This window comes from Triticum dicoccoides, chromosome 3A (assembly GCF_002162155.2).
Source record: "Triticum dicoccoides isolate Atlit2015 ecotype Zavitan chromosome 3A, WEW_v2.0, whole genome shotgun sequence".
NCBI classification, from domain to species: domain Eukaryota; kingdom Viridiplantae; phylum Streptophyta; class Magnoliopsida; order Poales; family Poaceae; genus Triticum; species Triticum dicoccoides.
In genome coordinates, this window is record NC_041384.1 from 683549574 (window position 1) to 683567938 (window position 18365).

The 18365-nt window shown below is 42.6% G+C and overlaps 1 protein-coding gene across 1 annotated transcript; it reads left to right on the forward strand.

Moving 5' to 3' along the window:
• The first annotated feature begins 9655 nt into the window (after window positions 1-9655).
• LOC119270182 (phosphatidylinositol transfer protein PDR16-like) lies at window positions 9656-16786 on the forward strand. Its single transcript, XM_037552156.1, has 4 exons — window positions 9656-9950; window positions 15780-16047; window positions 16140-16393; window positions 16485-16786. Exons 1-4 carry the CDS (start codon window positions 9849-9851, stop codon window positions 16599-16601), a joined length of 741 nt encoding a protein of 246 aa, XP_037408053.1. The 5' UTR covers window positions 9656-9848; the 3' UTR covers window positions 16602-16786.
• The last annotated feature ends 1579 nt before the right edge of the window (window positions 16787-18365 follow it).

Genomic DNA, 18365 nt, shown 5'->3' on the forward strand with positions numbered 1-18365 from the left:
CGGCCCCCTCTCCTTGTCCTATTCGGACCAAGGGAGGGGAGGGGGGCGCGGCCCATGTTGGGCTGCCTCTTCTCTTTTCGACTAGGGCCCACTATGGCCCATATAGCTCCCGGGGGGTTCCGGTAACCTCCCGGTACTCCGGTAAAATCCCGATTTCACCCGGAACACTTCCGATATCCAAACATAGGCTTCCAATATATCAATCTTTATGTCTCAACCATTTCGAGACTCCTCGTCATGTCCGTGATCACATCCGGGACTCCAAACAAACTTCGGTACATCAAAATGTATAAACTCATAATATAACTGTCATCGTAACCTTAAGCGTGCGGACCCTACGGGTTCGAGAACAATGTAGACATGACCGAGACATGTCTCCGGTCAATAACCAATAGCGGGACCTGGATGCCCATATTGGCTCCTACATATTCTACGAAGATCTTTATCGGTCAGACCGCATAACAACATACGTTGTTCCCTTTGTCATCGGTATGTTACTTGCCCGAGATTCGATCGTCGGTATTCCAATACCTAGTTCAATCTCGTTACCGGCAAGTCTCTTTACTCGTTCTGTAATACATCATCCCGCAACTAACTCATTAGTTGCAATGCTTAAGTGATGTGCATTATCGAGAGGCCCCAGAGATACCTCTCCGACAATTGGAGTGACAAATCCTAATCTCAAAATACGCCAACCCAACATGTACCTTTGGAGACACCTGTAGAGCTCCTTTATAATCACCCAGTTATGTTGTGACGTTTGGTAGCACACAAAGTGTTCCTCCGGCAAACGGGAGTTGCATGATCTCATAGTCATAGGAACATGTATAAGTCATGAGGAAAGCAATAGCAACATACTAAACGATCGGGTGCTAAGCTAATGGAATGGGTCATGTCAATCAGATCATTCACTTAATGATGTGATCCCGTTAATCAAATAACAACTCCTTGTTCATGGTTAGGAAACATAACCATCTTTGATTAACGAGCTAGTCAAGTAGAGCCATACTAGTGACACTTTGTTTGTCTATGTATTCACACATGTATTATGTTTCCGGTTAATACAATTCTAGCATGAATAATAAACATTTATCATGATATAAGGAAATAAATAATAACTTTATTATTGCCTCTAGGGCATATTTCCTTCAGAATATAGATTCAAGAGGATGAGTTTGGCTGCAGATTTGAGGTTTCAGGAGACTCGATCATCCTTCTATGATGGTGAGCCTATGCCTTGGAAGAGAGACGACAAGCCTACGCCATCAAAAAAACCATCAACTCCTTCACCGGCAAAAGAGATATAATCACATGGGTATGGGCACTCCCCTTGGCAACTGCCAAGCTTGGGGGAGTGCCCCGGTATCGTATCACCATCACTTCTATCTTTACCGTTTTTCTTAGTTCGATCCTTTTGGTAATATCTTGATCTAGTAGAATAAAGTTTTAGTATGATCTAGTTGTGAGTTTTGCTTTATGATCCTTCTATGTAATCGAGTCCGTGAGCTATATATAATAAAGATTAGTGTTGAGTCCAGGGCTTGATTATCTTGCTATGATCTTGAGGGAATAAAAGAAAAGAGAAAGAATAAAAAGGAAATAAAACAGATCATATGGATCTTATGGAGAGTAATGATCTCACATATAAAAAGTATGATGAATAAAAGTTGTTGAGAGTTGACAAACATAGTTTTGGTCATCGTTGCAATTAATAGGAAGTAATAAAGAAAGAGAGGTCTTCACATATAAATATACTATCTTGGACATCTTTTATGATTGTGAGCACTCATTAAAATTTGACATGCTAAAGAGTTGACATTGGACAAGGAAGACAACGTAATGGGTTATGTTTTCTTACATCTGAGATAAATTATATTGTCATGGATCATCCAACATGATTGAGCTTGCCTTTCCCCCTCATGCTAGCCAAATTCTTTGCAGCAAGTAGAGATACTACTTGTGCTTCCAAACACCCTTAAACCAGTTTGCCCATGAGAGTCCGCCATACCTACCTATGGATTGAGTAAGATCCTCCAAGTAAGTTGTCATCGGTGCAAGCAATAAAAATTGCTCTCTAAATATGTATGACTTATTAGTGTGAGAGAAAATAAGCTTTATACGATCGTGTGATATGGAAGAAATAAAAGCGACGGACTGCATAATAAAGGTCCATATCACAAGTGGCAATATAAAGTGACGTTCTTTCACATTAAGATTTTGTGCACCCAACCATAAAAGCGCATGACAACCTCTGCTTCCCTCTGCGAAGGGCCTATCTTTTACTTTTATCTCCTACCTTACATAAGAGTCTTGGTGTTCCTCACCCTTCCTTTTTACATTTTATCTTTTGGCAAGCACAACATGTTGGAACGATCCTGGTATATATGGCTAATTGGATGTGAGTTTTCATGAACTATTATTGTTGACATTACCCTTGAGGTAAAACGTTTGGAGGCAAAACTATAAGCCCCTATCCTTCTCTGTGTCCGACTAAAACTCCATACCCATAAGTATTGCGTGAGTGTTAGCAATTGTGAAAGACTATATGATAGTTGAGTATGTGGACTTGCTGAAAAGCTCTTATATTGACTCTTTCCTATGTTATGATAAATTGCAATTGCTGCAATGACTGAGATTATAGTTTGTTAGTTTTCAATGAAGTTTATGATTCATACTTGAAATTGTGATTGAATTGTTACTCTAGCATAAGAGATCATATGACAAGAATTATATAAGTTGTTGTTCTAAGAATGATCATAATGCCCTCATATCCGTATTTTATTTTTATCGACACCTCTATCTTTAAACATGTGGACATATATTTCGATTTCGGCTTTCGCTTGAGGACAAGCAAGGTCTAAGCTTGGGGGAGTTGATATGTCAATTTTGCATCATGCTTTTATATCGATATTTATTACATTATGGGCTGTTATTACACATTATGTCACAATACTTATGCCTATTCTTTCTTATTTTACAAGGTTTACATAAAGAGGGAGAATGCTGGCAGCTGGGATTCTGGGCTGGAAAAGGAGCAAATATTAGAGACCTATTCTGCACAGCTCCAAAAGTCCTGAAACTTCACAGAAGTCATTTTCAGAATATATAAAAAATACTAAGTGCAAGAAGTTCCGGAGGGGGGCCACACCCTGCCCACGAGGGTGGGGGCGCGCCCTAACCCCCTGGGCGCGCCCCCTGCCTCGTGGGCCCCCTGGTGGCCCTCCGATGCCCATATTCTGCTTTATGGAGTCTTTCGATGAGGAAAAAATCATAAGCCAGCTTTCGGGACGAGACTCTGCCGCCACGAGGCGGAACCTTGGCGGAATCAATCTAGGGCTCCGGTGGAGCTGTTCTGCCGGGGAAACTTCCCTCCGGGAGGGGGAAATCATCGCCATCGTTATCACCAACGATCGTCAATCTCCATCAACATCTTCACCAGCACCATCTCCTCTCAAACCATAGCTCATCTCTTGTATCCAATTCTTGTCTCTAAGTCCGGGATTGGTACCTATAGGTTGCTAGTAGTGTTGATTACTCCTTGTAGTTGATGCTAGTTGGTTTATTTGGTGGAAGATCATATGTTTAGATCCTATATGCATATTAATACTCCACTGATTATGAACATGAATATGCCTTGTGATTAGTTACGTTTGTTCTTGGGGACACGGGAGAAGTCTTGCTATTAGTAGTCATGTGAATTTGGTATTCGTTCGATATTTTGATGAGATGTATGTTGTCTCTCCTCTGGTGGTGTTATGTGAACGTCGACTACATGACATTTCATCACTATTTGGGCCTATAGGAAGGCATTGTGAAGTAATAAGTAGATGATGGGTTGCTAGAGTGACAGAAGCTTAAACCCTAGTTTATGCGTTGCTTCGTAAGGGGCTGGTTTGGATCCATATGTTTCATGCTATGGTTAGGTTTACCTTAATACTTTTGTTGTAGTTGCGGATGCTTGCAATAGAGGTTAATCATAAGTGGGATGCTTGTCCAAGTAAGGGCAGTACCCAAGCACCGGTCCACCACATACCAAATTATCAAAGTACCGAACGCGAATCATATGAACGTGATGAAAACTAGCTTGACGATAATTCCCATATGTCGTCGGGAGCGCTTTTCTCTATATAAGAATTTGTCCAGGCTTGTCCTTTGCTACAAAAAGGATTGGGCCACCTTGTTGTACTTTATTTACTTTTGTTACTTGTTGCTCGTTACAAATTATCTTATCACAAAACTATCTGTCACCTATAATTTCAGTGCTTGTAGAGAATACCTTGCTGAAAACCGTTTATCATTTCCTTCTGCTCCTCGTTGGGTTCGACACTCTTACTTATCGAAAGGACTACGATAGGTCCCCTATACTTGTGGGTCATCAAGATAGCGAGAGAGAGAGAGAGAGGTGGCAGCACGGGTGGGAACGAGGAGGGAGAGATCGAAGGAGAGGGGGTCGGCCTAGGGTTTAGGTGGGCTTCTGGTGGCTGGCTGCTGCTTGGCCTGAGTGGCATGCGGCTACAGGAGGCCCAAGAGGCAAGGCTGGGCTCTCTTTTCTCTTAACCTCTCTTCGCATAAGAAAAAAATAAATAAAAACAGCACATAGATAAGAAAGAAAAGAAAGGGAGGTTAGGGGAAGGAGTTGGACACGCGGATAAATTTCTCGGACTCACAAAAATGTGCTCGTTCCAATAAAATTGGAGTGGGCAAGATTGCGAGGTTTAAATTCAAACTCATCCGAATTTAATCAAACGGTTTGAACTAGGACTAGGGTTTTGAAGTGCCAAAAATGTTGAGAATTTAGGTGGAGCTCGGGAAAGTGACGAAAGAATTTACAGGAAAAGTTTGGGGACCAAACTTGAAGCGGAAAAAGGCATGTGATTATTTGCAAGTGTGTTTATGGGTGATTCTGAAAATTAACAGAATATTTATTATAGCTCCCTAAATATTGGGAGGGTATGTTTTAAAGAGAATTTCACCATGTGAATTTCCCTCGATTTAAATAGATCAACGATCTATGCAATTTATTTAGTTGAGTTTTCTAAAAAGGGTGCAAGATGACATGATGCAAAGATGAATGCAACGAACCAAACAAATCACACGACAAATCTCGGAAAAACAAGGAAGGCATCTGGAGCACCGGTCTTGGGGCGTCACAAAAGATTCAATAAACAAGCCTATGGTGTTGCCAAGCTTTCGTCAACACGGTGGCACGATCGTCTAGGACATGCTTCTTTTTCTCTAGTTGAAAGATTGCTTAGGAAAAATAAGCTCCCGTTTGTTGGTGAGCGTCATGTTGAAACTATTTGTGATTCATGTGAACGAGCTAAGAGTCATCAGTTACCTTACCCTATATCTACTAGTGTCTCCACACAACCCTTGCAATTAATATTTTTTGATGTTTGGGGTCCTGCCCCTAGTTCTGTGGGTAGACACACCTATTATGTGAGTTTTATCGATGACTACAACAAATTCTCTTGGATCTATCTTCTTAAAAAGAGATCAGATGTTTTCCAAGTCTTTAAAAATTTGCAAGCTCTTGTTGAACGCAAGTTTAATAGCAAAATTATTGATGTTCAATCCGACTGGGGGGGAGTACGAGAAACTAAACTCCTTCTTCCAAACTCTTGGCATCTCACACCATGTGTCATGCCCCCACGCTCACCAACAAAACAGTTCGGCTGAGCGCAAGCATCGCCACATTGTTGAGGTTGGACTTGCCCTCTTAGTAGGGGCCTCCATGCCGCTCAAGTTTTGGGATGAAGCGTTCCTCACTGTCGTGCATATTATCAATATGCTTCCTAGTCATGTCATTAACAATGAAACACCACTAGAACGCCTTCTCCACACCAAACCCAACTATAAGTCTCTCCGTGTGTTCGGATGTGCCTGTTGGCCTAATCTGCGTCCATACAATAATCGCAAACTTATGTTTTGCTCCACACAATGCGTGTTCATTGGATATAGTGCCCAACACAAAGGAGTCAAACGCCTAGTCGTCTCTACGGGCTGTGTCTATATATCTTGTGATTTTGTCTTTGACGAAACTAAGTTTCCTTTTGTTGATCTCCATCCAAACGCTGGTGCACTCCTTCGCAAAGAAATTCTCCTATTGCCTTCACATCTCACCGGTCTTGATCAAGGGGGAAACAATATTGATGATCAACTATTGACTAATCCTACTTATAGTGTGCATGAGCATTGTGATGATACAGGAGCAAACAATGAAGAAAATCACGAAAATGCAGCTCAGAATGATGAAAATGGTGCAAGGTTTGGGCCTCATTTTATGTGTCCCGAATCAGGACGCAGATCCTCCCCGGGATCAGCTCCAGGGCAAAGAATCTGATCCTCCTCGGGATCTGTTGCCGCAGACGGACCAGGCGGACCAGGCGCACGCGCCACTGCCTCTGATCCCGCTGGCGACACGCGGTGTCCTCCCACTCGCCGTGATGCGGCCCCAGCCTCGCGCCAACCATCATCTGACATGTGGCAGCGTGCCGCTGGTGCAGGCGACACCCGATTCGGCGGCCAGCCTGTCTGCTACGGGAGGCGAGGCCCAATTGGCTCCACCGATGTGGGCCACAGTACAAGCACGGAATCTCGCGTCAATCCCCTGTGCACCCACAGGCGCGGACTCCCGTGTGGATCCGCCTACATGCCCGACACGCGTGGACTCCGGATCAGATTCGCCATCATTGGAGAATGATGGGCCGGCCCACAGGTCGGGATCTTCTATGGATCAGGCCAGTACAGAGGTGCGGCTGTTGGACGCAGAAAATCCTCACGCGGCGGACGCAGAGAATCTCTCCTCGAGATCTGCTGCTGCTGATACTTCTGTGCTGCCTACGGGATCCTCTATGGCCACAGAATTGCTCACTTCGTCACCTCGGCGTACACATCTACATAAAGGGGTAACGAAACCTGTCAATTACAAGCACATAACCAAGTATGTAATGATTTGCTCTACAGGTGAACCTACAACAGTTCAAGAGGCCCTTGGTGATGAAAAATGGAAGAAAGCCATGACTGAAGAGTACATAACACTTAAGAAAAATAACACATGGCACTTGGTTCCTCCACAGCAAGGTAAAAATTTAATTGACTGCAAGTGAGTATTTAGGATTAAAAGAAAATCCGATGGAACCATTGATCGTTACAAGGCTAGGCTGGTTGCAAAAGGCTTCAAACAGCGAAATGGTATAGACTATGAAGGCACCTTTAGTCCAGTAGTAAAATTTGCTACTATTCGTCTTGTCTTGTCCATTGCTATTTCTAGGGGTTGAGTCTCAGACAACTTGATGTACAGAACGTGTTCCTCAATGGTGTTCTCGAAGAGGAGGTATATATGAAACAACCTCCTGGGTTTGAAAATAAAAGTGCTCCCACTCATGTCTGCAAACTTGATAAAGCATTGTATGGGTTGAAGCAAGCCCCAAGAGCATGGTATTCCCGTCTCTGCCATAAAATGCAAGCACTCGGTTTTGTTCCTTCTAAATCTGACACCTCATTGTTCATTTACAACAACTCCAACACATGCATGTTTGTTTTCATTTATGTTGATGATATCATTGTGACAAGCTCATCTAATGAAGCAATTCAAGGTCTGTTGAGAGACCTGGGTGCAGAGTTTGCCTTGAAGGATCTTGGAGACTTGTATTTCTTTCTTGGAATTGAGGTGAAGAGACACAAGGATGGATTGCATCTCTCTCAGGAAAAGTATGCAATTGATCTAGTAAAAAAGGCTGGCTTGCAAGGTTGTAAACCCTCATCCACTCCTTTATCTAGCTCAGAAAAATTGTCTCTTACAGAAGGAACACTACTAAGTCAAGAGGACAGCACAAAATATAGGAGTATGGTAGGAGCTTTGCAGTATCTCACTCTTACTAGGCCTGGCATTTCTTTTGCTGTCAACAAAGTATATCAATTCCTTCATGCACCCACTACTGTTCATTTGATTGCTGCTAAACGTATAGTAAGATATGTCAAGAACACTTTGGGTGTTGGCTTAAACTTCAACAGATCACCCTCTACTGTTGTCAATGCCTTCTCTGGCTCTGATTGGGCAGGATGTCTGGATGACAGAAGATCAACTAGTGGGTTTGCAGTTTTCTTTGGACCTAATTTGATATCATGGTGTGCACGAAAGCAAGCTACTGTCTCTAGGTCAAGCACAGAGGCAGAATACAAGGCATTAGCAAATGCCACAACAGAAATCATATGGGTCCAATCTATGTTAAAGGAGTTAGGTGTAAAAGTCCAACAAGCTCCTTGTTTATGGTGTGACAATCTTGGTGCAACCTATTTATCTGCAAACCCAGTCTTCCATGCGAGAACAAAGCATATTGAAATTAATTTCCATTTTTTGAGAGAAAGAGTTGCTCAGAAAGAACTTGATATTCGGTTTATACACTCCCAGGACCAACTGGCAGATGGATTCACCAAGGCGTTGCCTGTACGGAGTTTTGAAAACTTTAGATCTAATCTCAACTTAACTAAGTTGTGATTAAGGGAGGGTGTTAAACCAGGTGCATATACTCTGTCACGTATGGTTTAGGTAGAGGATATCTTGCGCATGAGATAAGTTCAGGAGGTAGTTTAGACTAGATCTTCTTGTTGTAACTAAACCTATCTCCTCCTCTTTCTTTCTCTCCAAGATGTATCCTCTCAACCAAATCATTTATGCGTTGTCAGGGTTATTGCGCCCCTGCTATATAACATGCAACACGACGCCCAAGCTAGGGTAAGACGTTTCTGCCAGTCGCACAGGCCGGATGAGAACAGTGTTTGTGCACTGTTATCTTTCTGAAGGCGTCGTTTTGGAGAACCTTCTTCGAAGTCTACGTGTCATCACCACTGGTCGTGTTCTTGCTGCTGCGGATTTCTATTTGCTTCGGCGGTGTCTTCATTTTACTTTGACTGTGTGTATCCTTGATGTTTAGACTTAATCTAAGCATTATGTTGTTGCAGAGCCTGAATGTATTTGGTACCATCTTGATATTAATATATCTCCTTTATTTATCAAAAAAGAAAAGAACAGCAGTCATTCATGAAGAGGCAACAAAAAGTGGGGTCGATCGACTTTGCGTCGCCCTCTCACGGTGACCATTACCGGGGCAATTGAAAAGTATATAATTTTCATTTTTTTCAAAAATATTTATGCTTCTCTTTGTTTTTTTAATACGGTACAGACGCAAGCGCTCATATACACATGCATACACTCATCCCTATAAACGCACACACACACATTCTATCCCTATGAGCATCTCCGAAAGACTGAGCCAACATATCATCTTGGAATTTACGAAGCCACGGTAGGTACCTTGCCGTCGACGGGAACGTCTCCACCCACTAAATGCGCATCATCGGAAATTCTGAAATAAATCCAAAAAATAAATGTGAGCGACAGGACTTGAATCCTGATGGGCTGAGGATACCATAATCCCTCTAACTATCTAACCACAGGTTGGTTCGCACGCCAAATATTGTTGAGGAAGTCCTGGCGCCAAATATTATGGACAGGGAACGCCCTGGCCCTAAAAAATGAATAGACCAGAGCCGTCGCCATTGCTGAGTGCTGACTACTGGAAGAGAAAAGAACGCAAGAAAACAAATTAAGCCCACGAGATGACAAGACGGAGAAACGAAGAATCCCTGCACTGCACACCTCTCGCTCCCAATATCCCACCGGTCTCCCTCCGATAACATCTATTCGCCTCCTTCCCTATCCCCCTGCTCTACTATTCGAGTTGAGATCTTTCTCCCCTCCGGCTACTCCTCCGCCCTCCAACCTTGCTCACTCACCTTGCCAGTAGGCTGCACCCCAGCCTGCCTCTCGTTGAAGAGGGAGATCGATGGCGAGCAGCGTGGAAGGAGGAGGGGACGCAGGGGAAGGGGAGTGGCTCAAGGTGGCCGAGCTGAAGGCCATGGCGGAGGCCCAGGACCCGCATGTCAAGGTACACACGCAGCCGATAGCTCTTTGACAGATGAATCGTCGATTAACTGTTAATTCTTCTTTGATTTCCCACAAAAAAAAAACTTCTTCTTTGATGCTCTGCTTTACGAGAGGATTTCTCTGCTGTCTTAGTTTACTGTCGATGATGCGCAATTAACCGTAGTTACTAAAGAAATGTGCAATTGATCTAGTGGTCTGGTTTGCTTTCCCCGCCCGGCCTCGTCGATCTGTTCCTCGTGACCGGTCAGTTTTCATGTTTCCTCCGTCTAGGGTACAGCTACACTGCTATACTACAGAAGTAGTAGTATTAATTAGTTAGTTTAGAGCGGCAACTTGCCCCCCTTCTACAGCAACATATACTGCTGAAGGGACATCTATTAATGCTAATATGATACCAAATACACTTGGACTTTACCCATGACATGTACCGCTAAAATGTTGGTGTCGTAGTACTCTATTTCTAAATATAAATCTTTTTAAAGATTTTAATGTGGACTACATACGAAGCTAAGTGATTAAATCTACACTCTAAAATATACCTATATACATCTGCATATAATCTTCATTGAAATCTCTAAAAAACTTATATTTAAAAACGGTGGAAATAATATAATTACTTTTTTGTAAGAATAGTAAAGAGAACTCAACCGGTAGCTATAGCAACATAACTACTCGTTGAGATCTCTGGGATCATGGCATGGATAAATTAGACTAAGGCCATGTTTGGCAGGCGTCCACTCCCCGCTTTCCAACTCCCAGCTCCATTCAAAAATGAAGCGCACGGAGCGGCACTTTTGCAACTCTGAAAAAGTGGCCTACAAGCTGCTCCGCTCCGCGTTGGGAGAGGCATGGAGTCAGCGTTCGGTGCCACTCCGCAGCTCCTCCCGCACCTCCAGGAGCTGCGGAGCGGAGGCCTGCCGAACAGGCACTAAGCTAGCTGATGGGTTAACAAACTGATCAATATCGTTGACTAATCATATACAACTGGTAAAAGAAGATATGAGCAAGGCTGTATACCTGGCCATACCTCGGGCTGGGCTGGGCCTAGCCAAGCCCGGCGCAAAAAACCTAGGCCCGGGCCCGGCCCGGCCCGGCCACCGGGCCTGTTTTCTGGGCCCAAGCCCGGCCCGAACATATAAAAGCTCGTCGGGCTCCCGGCCAGCCCAGCCCGACCTTCAGAAAAGTGCAAAAATGACGGGCCCGGCCCGGCCCGACCATCGGGCTCAAAATCTAAGCCCGAGCCCGGCCCGGGAGCAGCGTCGGGCCAGGCCGTGTCAAGCTTTTTCGAGCCGGGTCGGGCTGGGCTGGCCGGATCGGGCTTCCCATGGCCAGGTATAGCAGGCTGTGTACCACCTCACATCTACCAGGCCACCTGAAGCATGGCCCCTGTAGTTTTCCATCAGAGATAATTGCATCTATAGTCCTCGTAGAATTTGGTCCTGCAACTTGCGTATTGCTTTAATACGGTCTCGATGCATGAAAATACGTGGTCAATACGGTCTCTGAGATTGAAACAACAGTCCTAGCTCTACACATTGCATACGTATGTCGTATTTACGTAGGAGACACATGGGCCAAGAAAAAAAAGCAACCCACCAGAACAAAACATGGGCCATGATGTCTGTCAGTGGGCCAAGAAATAAGAGGAAAAAAAGGGCAGCGTCGGGCCGGGTCGGGTCAGGCTTTTTTGAGCCGGGTCGGGCTGGGCTGGCCGGATCGGGCTTCCCATGGCCAGGTATAGCAGGCTGTGTACCACCTCACATCTACCAGGCCACCTGAAGCATGGCCCCTGTAGTTTTCCATCAGAGATAATTGCATCTATAGTCCTCTTAGTTGCTGGCGATGTCCAACTTGGTCCTGCAACTTGCGTATTGCTTTAATACAGTCTCGATGCATGAAAATACGTGGTCAATACGGTCCATGAGATTGAAACAACAGTCCTAGCTCTACACATTGCATACGTATGTCGTATTTACGTAGGAGACACGTGGGCCAAGAAAAAAAAGCAACCCACCAGAACAAAACGTGGGCCATGATGTCTGTCAGTGGGCCAAGAAATAAGAGGAAAAAAAGGGCAGCCCCTGGGATTCGAACACGCACACCGTGGCACATACTTGCGCGAGCAAGCCACCTTAACAAGCACATGATATTGTACGTAACGGGATGCAAACTTTATTAGTATGTGCGTTCTTGTCTTTTAGAAAAAATTGTGAATTTATAGAATGTTTATGAGTTTTTTTAATACGTTCATCGATTCAAAAAATGTTCTAGCTAAAAAAAATAAAGGTTCGTATCTAAAAGGAATGTCCATGATTTTGTAAAAATATATTTGAAACAATGTACGGGAATTTTTAAAAATTCCAAAAAAGGTCCGTCGCAAACAAAAACTGTTTCAGAATACGAAAATTTGTTCCAAAATTTCAAGAAATGTTCGCCTATGCATAAAAACTTGTTGACGAGTTCTAAAACAATGTACGCAATTTCAAAAAATGCTCGTGAATTCAAAAAATAGTCACAAATTTGTAACAAAAATCATCATTTTAAAAATATTCGCATTTTCAGTAAACAAATGGATCTTTACTACCTAAAAAATTCCATAATTGTATGTATATGCACAACATTTTCAAGATTGTATAGTAGCAGAATATCACTGTGCAATATTTCATCAATATATGTGCTTGTATGTGACAGATACAAAAAAGATGAATACATGAAAAAGGACTTCTTGAAAAAATATTCATCAAAAACACTAACATTATTTTAAATTCTGGATCATTTTTTAGAAAAGGGGGAATTTTTTTGTATTGCTGTAGAAAATTTAAAATTCAGAAGAAGAATTTATAACCGGGAACAATTTGAAAATCCGAAAAATAAAAATGCAAATGAAAACATTTTTGAAAACTTCTAATAGTTTTTTATACTTTGACCAAAATTTGAAACTTCAAACTATTTTCGTAAAATCTGATTCGTTAAAAAAAATTCTGAACTAGTTTTGAAAGCGTTAACAAATGTTGAATACTTTAAACATTATTTTACAATTTATACTAAACAGAAAAGGAGGAAAATAAAAAAGAAAAAGAAAAGAAACTATGGTTTAAAACCATGCGCAAAAAAATACTACTGTTTTCGCAAAAATAAAAATACTACTGCCAGCTTAATTCGCTAGCACACGCGTTTTCAAAAAATGTGTCTGGGCCTGCTATAGCGGAATGGACAATGATGTTTATATATAAAGCAGTTCATCATGATTTTGTCCCTACAATGCCCTTAGTGTGGTGGCTTCCGCGCGCAATTTTTTGCTGGGGGTCGCAGGTTCAAAACTTGGCTGCATGCATTCTTCAAATTATGTTCGCACTTTTTATATTCCTGTACATTGTTTTGAATATTTTTTATAAAATTGTGGACATATTTTGTAGAAACGAACCATTATTTTTAATCTTGAACATTTTTTTAGTCGACGAACGTTTAAAGACAACTCATGAACATTTTATAAGTTCACGATTTTTTTAAAAGCCAAGAACGCACATACTAATGCAGTACGCATCACGTCATATAATAGATTACGCGCTTGTCCCGGTGGCTTGCTCGCGCAGATATGTGCCACGGTGTGCAGGTTAGAATCCCAGAGCCCGCGCTATTTTTCCTTTTTCCCGCTTTTTTCACTGTCCACTGTCATATGGGCCATATACAGACGTCACGGCCCACGTTTTGTTCAGGCGGCTTGCGTTTTTTTTTCTCAGCTCACGTGTTACCTACGCAAATACGATATACGTATGCAACGTGTACAGTCAGGACTGTTGTTTCAACCTTAGGGGCCGTATTGACCACGTATTTTCATGTACCGAGACCATATTGAAGCAATACGCAAGTTTCAGGAGCAAGTTGGACGTCGCCAGCGACTACAAGGACTATAGATGCAATTATCTTTTTTCCATCACAACGGAATATGCTCGATCATGAAAAAAAAGGGTAAACAAGCTTTCTTCGATTGACCAAGTGAACACGGTTGATCTAGCTAAAATAAACCATGATGCATTAGCTGGGGCTGAGCAGCTGAGATGCTTCGAGGATTTGTGCATTAATCGATCGATGCAGGTGTCGAAAGTGTCCAAACGAGCAAAATTGTAAATTAAATACTCCCTCCGTCCCATAATATAAGAACGTTTTTTGTACTATATTAGTGTCAAAAACGTTCTTATATTATGAGACAGAGGGAGTATCTTACAATATCATGGAAGGCCGACCTGAGATTTATGAGGACCAGAAGTACTTTACGCAGTACTTGCGGCACTGAAACTTCTCGGTTGATTGGGAATTTGTTTTTCCAAGTCAATGATTTTAACCTTCTGAATCTATATCCAACATCAGTCTCGAGCAAAATTACCACATTTTCCAAATTGCATGCATTTTTAGTTTGAGAGGAATCCATACTACAACACTTGACTCTTTCATTTGTCCAAGATTCAACCCTAACTATCAAAATTGGCTGGGAATCAACCCTCCCCTCTACTCAATCCGGTTTTCATTGAGTAGGAATTGTTTTGACCTGTTGACCGGCCACCTCCCCTTGAATTAAATTTTGACAAAAAAAAGAATGTGTCCAGATTTTTATTAAACAGATTCTGTAAAAATCAGCACAAATATAGTGATCATTCTAGGAACTGTTCATAATTTTTCAAACATATTTAAAAATATAGTTAAATTACATTTTCAGCAATTGTTTGGTTACATTTTGACCAAAAATTACAAGTGTCCAGCAAAAATTAAATCTATTTTCTAAAATCAACACTAATATAGTGAGCATTTTGGGAAGTTTCACCTATTTTTCCAAACAGAATTTATAATACACTTAAATTATATTTTCAGCCCCTTTCCGGTCAAATTTTGACCCCAAAAGTGTCCAAAAAGAATTGAAAAAATGTCGCGAAATCACCATTCATATATTGATCATTCTGGAAAAATTTCACACTTCTCTTATATATCTACACATATTTAAAAATACACTTAAATTACATTTTAAGCCCCTTTTGGGTAAAAGTTTGACCAAAAAATGAAAGTCTCAATACAAAATTGGAAAAATATTATAAAATCAACACTAATATAGTGACCATTCTGGAAAGTTTCAAACATTTTTGCTGAACAGAATTAAGAATTCCCATAAAATTTGACCAAAAAAGAAACTGAAAATGTAATGTAAGTGTTTTTTCAGAACTGTAAGAAACTTTCCCAGAATGATCACTACATTACTGTAAATTTTTGACCAAAATTATACTAGTGTGTAGATTTTAAAAAAAAAATACTGTAAACCCAACACTAATATATTGATCATTCTGAGAAGTTCTTCGAATAATTTTGCCTAACAGAATTAAGAATGCCCTCAAAATTTGAACAAAAAAGGGAGCGAAAATGTATTTTGAAATCTGTTTGGGACAATGTGTGAAACTTCCCCAGAATGATCATAAAATTAGTATTGATTTTACAGGATTTTTCAAAAAAAATTGGACTCTTTCATTCTTTTTTTGGTCTAAAAAATGGGCTGAAAATGTAAATTTAGTGGGTTTGCTTATGTAGCTGCTGACTGGGATGCCAGCTGGTCGGTCAATCGGCCCAAATCAGGGCTACTTAGAGAAAATCAGTTTGAGGAAAGGTGAGGGTTGATTCATAGCTACTTTTGACAGTTCAGGGTTGAATCTTAGACGAATGGAAGAGTTAAAGATTGCAATATAAACTGGCTTCTTTAGTTTCAGAAAACGGTCTGCTAATGTAGGCCTGACAGCTGCTTTAGAATGGCAAACCCGTGGAAGCAAGTAATTCTGGTGCTGAACTGCAGGAGGTGGACAACATGACGCTGCGGAGGTTCCTGCGCGCGCGCGACCACGACGTGGACAAGGCCTCGGCGATGCTGCTCAAGTTCGTGGCGTGGAGGCGGGAGGCCGTGCCGGGCGGCGTCGGCGGCGTGATGCCGGCCGATCTGGTGCGGACGGAGCTGTCGCAGGACAAGGCCCGCATGGGCGGCGTTGACCGCGCCGGCCGCCCCGTCCTGCTCGTCTTCCCCGCCAGGCACTTGTCCGCCGACCGCGACATGGCGGAGCACAAGCGTGCGTGCACGCACATGCTGCAGATGATCCCAAGCTATCTGCCAATGCAATGAAACTTGATCATATCATGCATTTTCGACTCTTTTTTGCAGGACTTGTCGTGTACCTGCTGGACAGGATCAGTGCCAGGATCCCGCGGGGGCAGGACAAGTTCATGTGCATCGTGGACCTCAAGGGGTGGGGGTACCCCAACTCCGACGTGCGCGCCTACATCGCCGCCATCGAGATCATGCAGGGCTACTACCCGGAGCGGCTGGGCAAGGCGCTCATGGTCCACGTGCCCTACATCTTCATGAAGGCCTGGAAGATGGTCTACCCCTTCATCGACACCAACACCAGGGACAAGGTGCGTGTATCCATGTTCAAACAATTACTAGTAGTAAAAATGCCAACGTTGCTCTGCTTCTGCTTGCTTAACTGTTTGCGCGCGCATGCAGTTCGTGTTCGTGGACGACAAGAACTTGGAGGAGACTCTGCGGCGGGAGATGGACGAGAGCCAGGTGCCGGAGATGTACGGCGGGAAGCTGCCCACTGTCCCCCTCACCGACGATTAGCTAGCTACAACGTACGATCGATCCATGTACCTAGTACCGAGACAAACAATGGTCTCCTGTAGATGTAATTGGGGGAGAGATATGCTACTAGCTCGCACCGTCACTGTCTGTTTTGTAGGATAATTTCTCATCAAATTCGTTTTTTAGAAAGAAGGCTCGAGACAAAGCGCTTTCAAATTAATGAAGTCATCCCTGACCGGTCAGGGAGTAAATTGCAGGAAACCATCACATTCATGGACCCTAAATCAAAAACCACCAGTTTACGTGTTTTTTAGAAACCCATAAGTATTGTGCTGACAGTTTGGCAAAAACACTGAACGATCGATTAGCACCTGTTGACGTCAAATCTGACCGGTGGGTCCCATCGATGGTGCCATGTAGGCAACATTTGGTTCATGAATTGTGAGGCTAAGGAACCCAAGGCATTACCAGATGAAATTGACCAAACCAATCAAAAATATAGTTCTCACTGTATGACAGAACATGATGTCATGGATGTGGCCTACTTCCATGGCGGTCGAACATTCATCATTGATGGTGCTGAAATTGTCATAGAAGTGCCCACACATGGCCCGCTTAACTTATATGACAGAGTTGGTTACAGTTCTATGCCCGTTTTTTAGGTTCCGTCATAGATTGTGTCAACCTCTCCTGGAAGTACACATACAGTAATGCTATACCGAGGGACAGTTACAGGGTTTTACAGGGTGAGTTTCAGGTGGCAAATCGTGATTGGATTAAGGGGAGTGAGGGGCCCCACCCACCTGAAAATCGAGGGGGGGGGGCAATGTTTAGTTGGTTAGGAAGGAGCCCGTAGGAGCATGTAAAACCCCATACATCTAGCATTTTTGGTGCACATATACATGCCTATTTTTTTCTCGTCAAGTCATTTCGTCATAGATATCACTATATGTTGTAGTGATGATTGATGAAATTCACTGAAAAGCAATTAGTCTCTCCTAAATAAAAATAAAAATATGCCGTGCACCTCATTGATAACAACGAGACAATATTACTATTTAGAACAAAATGAAAATCATGCAAGAAGTTCAAAATACGGAAGGACACTATTAAAGAGTTATTTGTGGTTTGTCCTCACTCCTTTAATAGTACTTCAAAATTTATCCAAGTTTCGCAACAATTATGTTATGTTCAAATTGCTACACTACACAAATAATAGATTACTACACTACATAAATAGCTAGTTAATGCATAATAGTATTGTTAGTGTGAACATATCAACATGGACTTGAGTGCACTCAAACAAAGAAACCATATGCAGATAAGAAATATGCTTGTCTTTTATTTCCAAATTAAAACTAGTACAGGTCCGGTTTGCACACGGTAGTGCATGACATTTTATTTGTCGCCACTACATCAATCGAACCATCAACTGATCAACGGCGAACAATCTATCTAGTATTACAGCTCTAGTCAGTTACCAACGATGCCACCAAATGAGTCGGTGATGGTGGAGCGATATTGTGAGACATACGCACCGCACACCGCCGGTAGTGTTTGCAAGACAAACATCCTTATTGCCTCAAATGGAGGTTGGATGGAGCCCTGGCCCAACGGGTATTGTTGTTGAGGTAGCTTGAAGGTGCCCACACCCCACGAGTATTGTTCTTGTTATTGTTGATGATGATGATGCAAAATAATGGCATGGACGACAGTATTGATGGCCAGGCATCATGACTGCTCAGGGAGCTGCATGAACTGCTCACAACACTCTTTCCGCATCACCGCGCAAACATTTTCCTG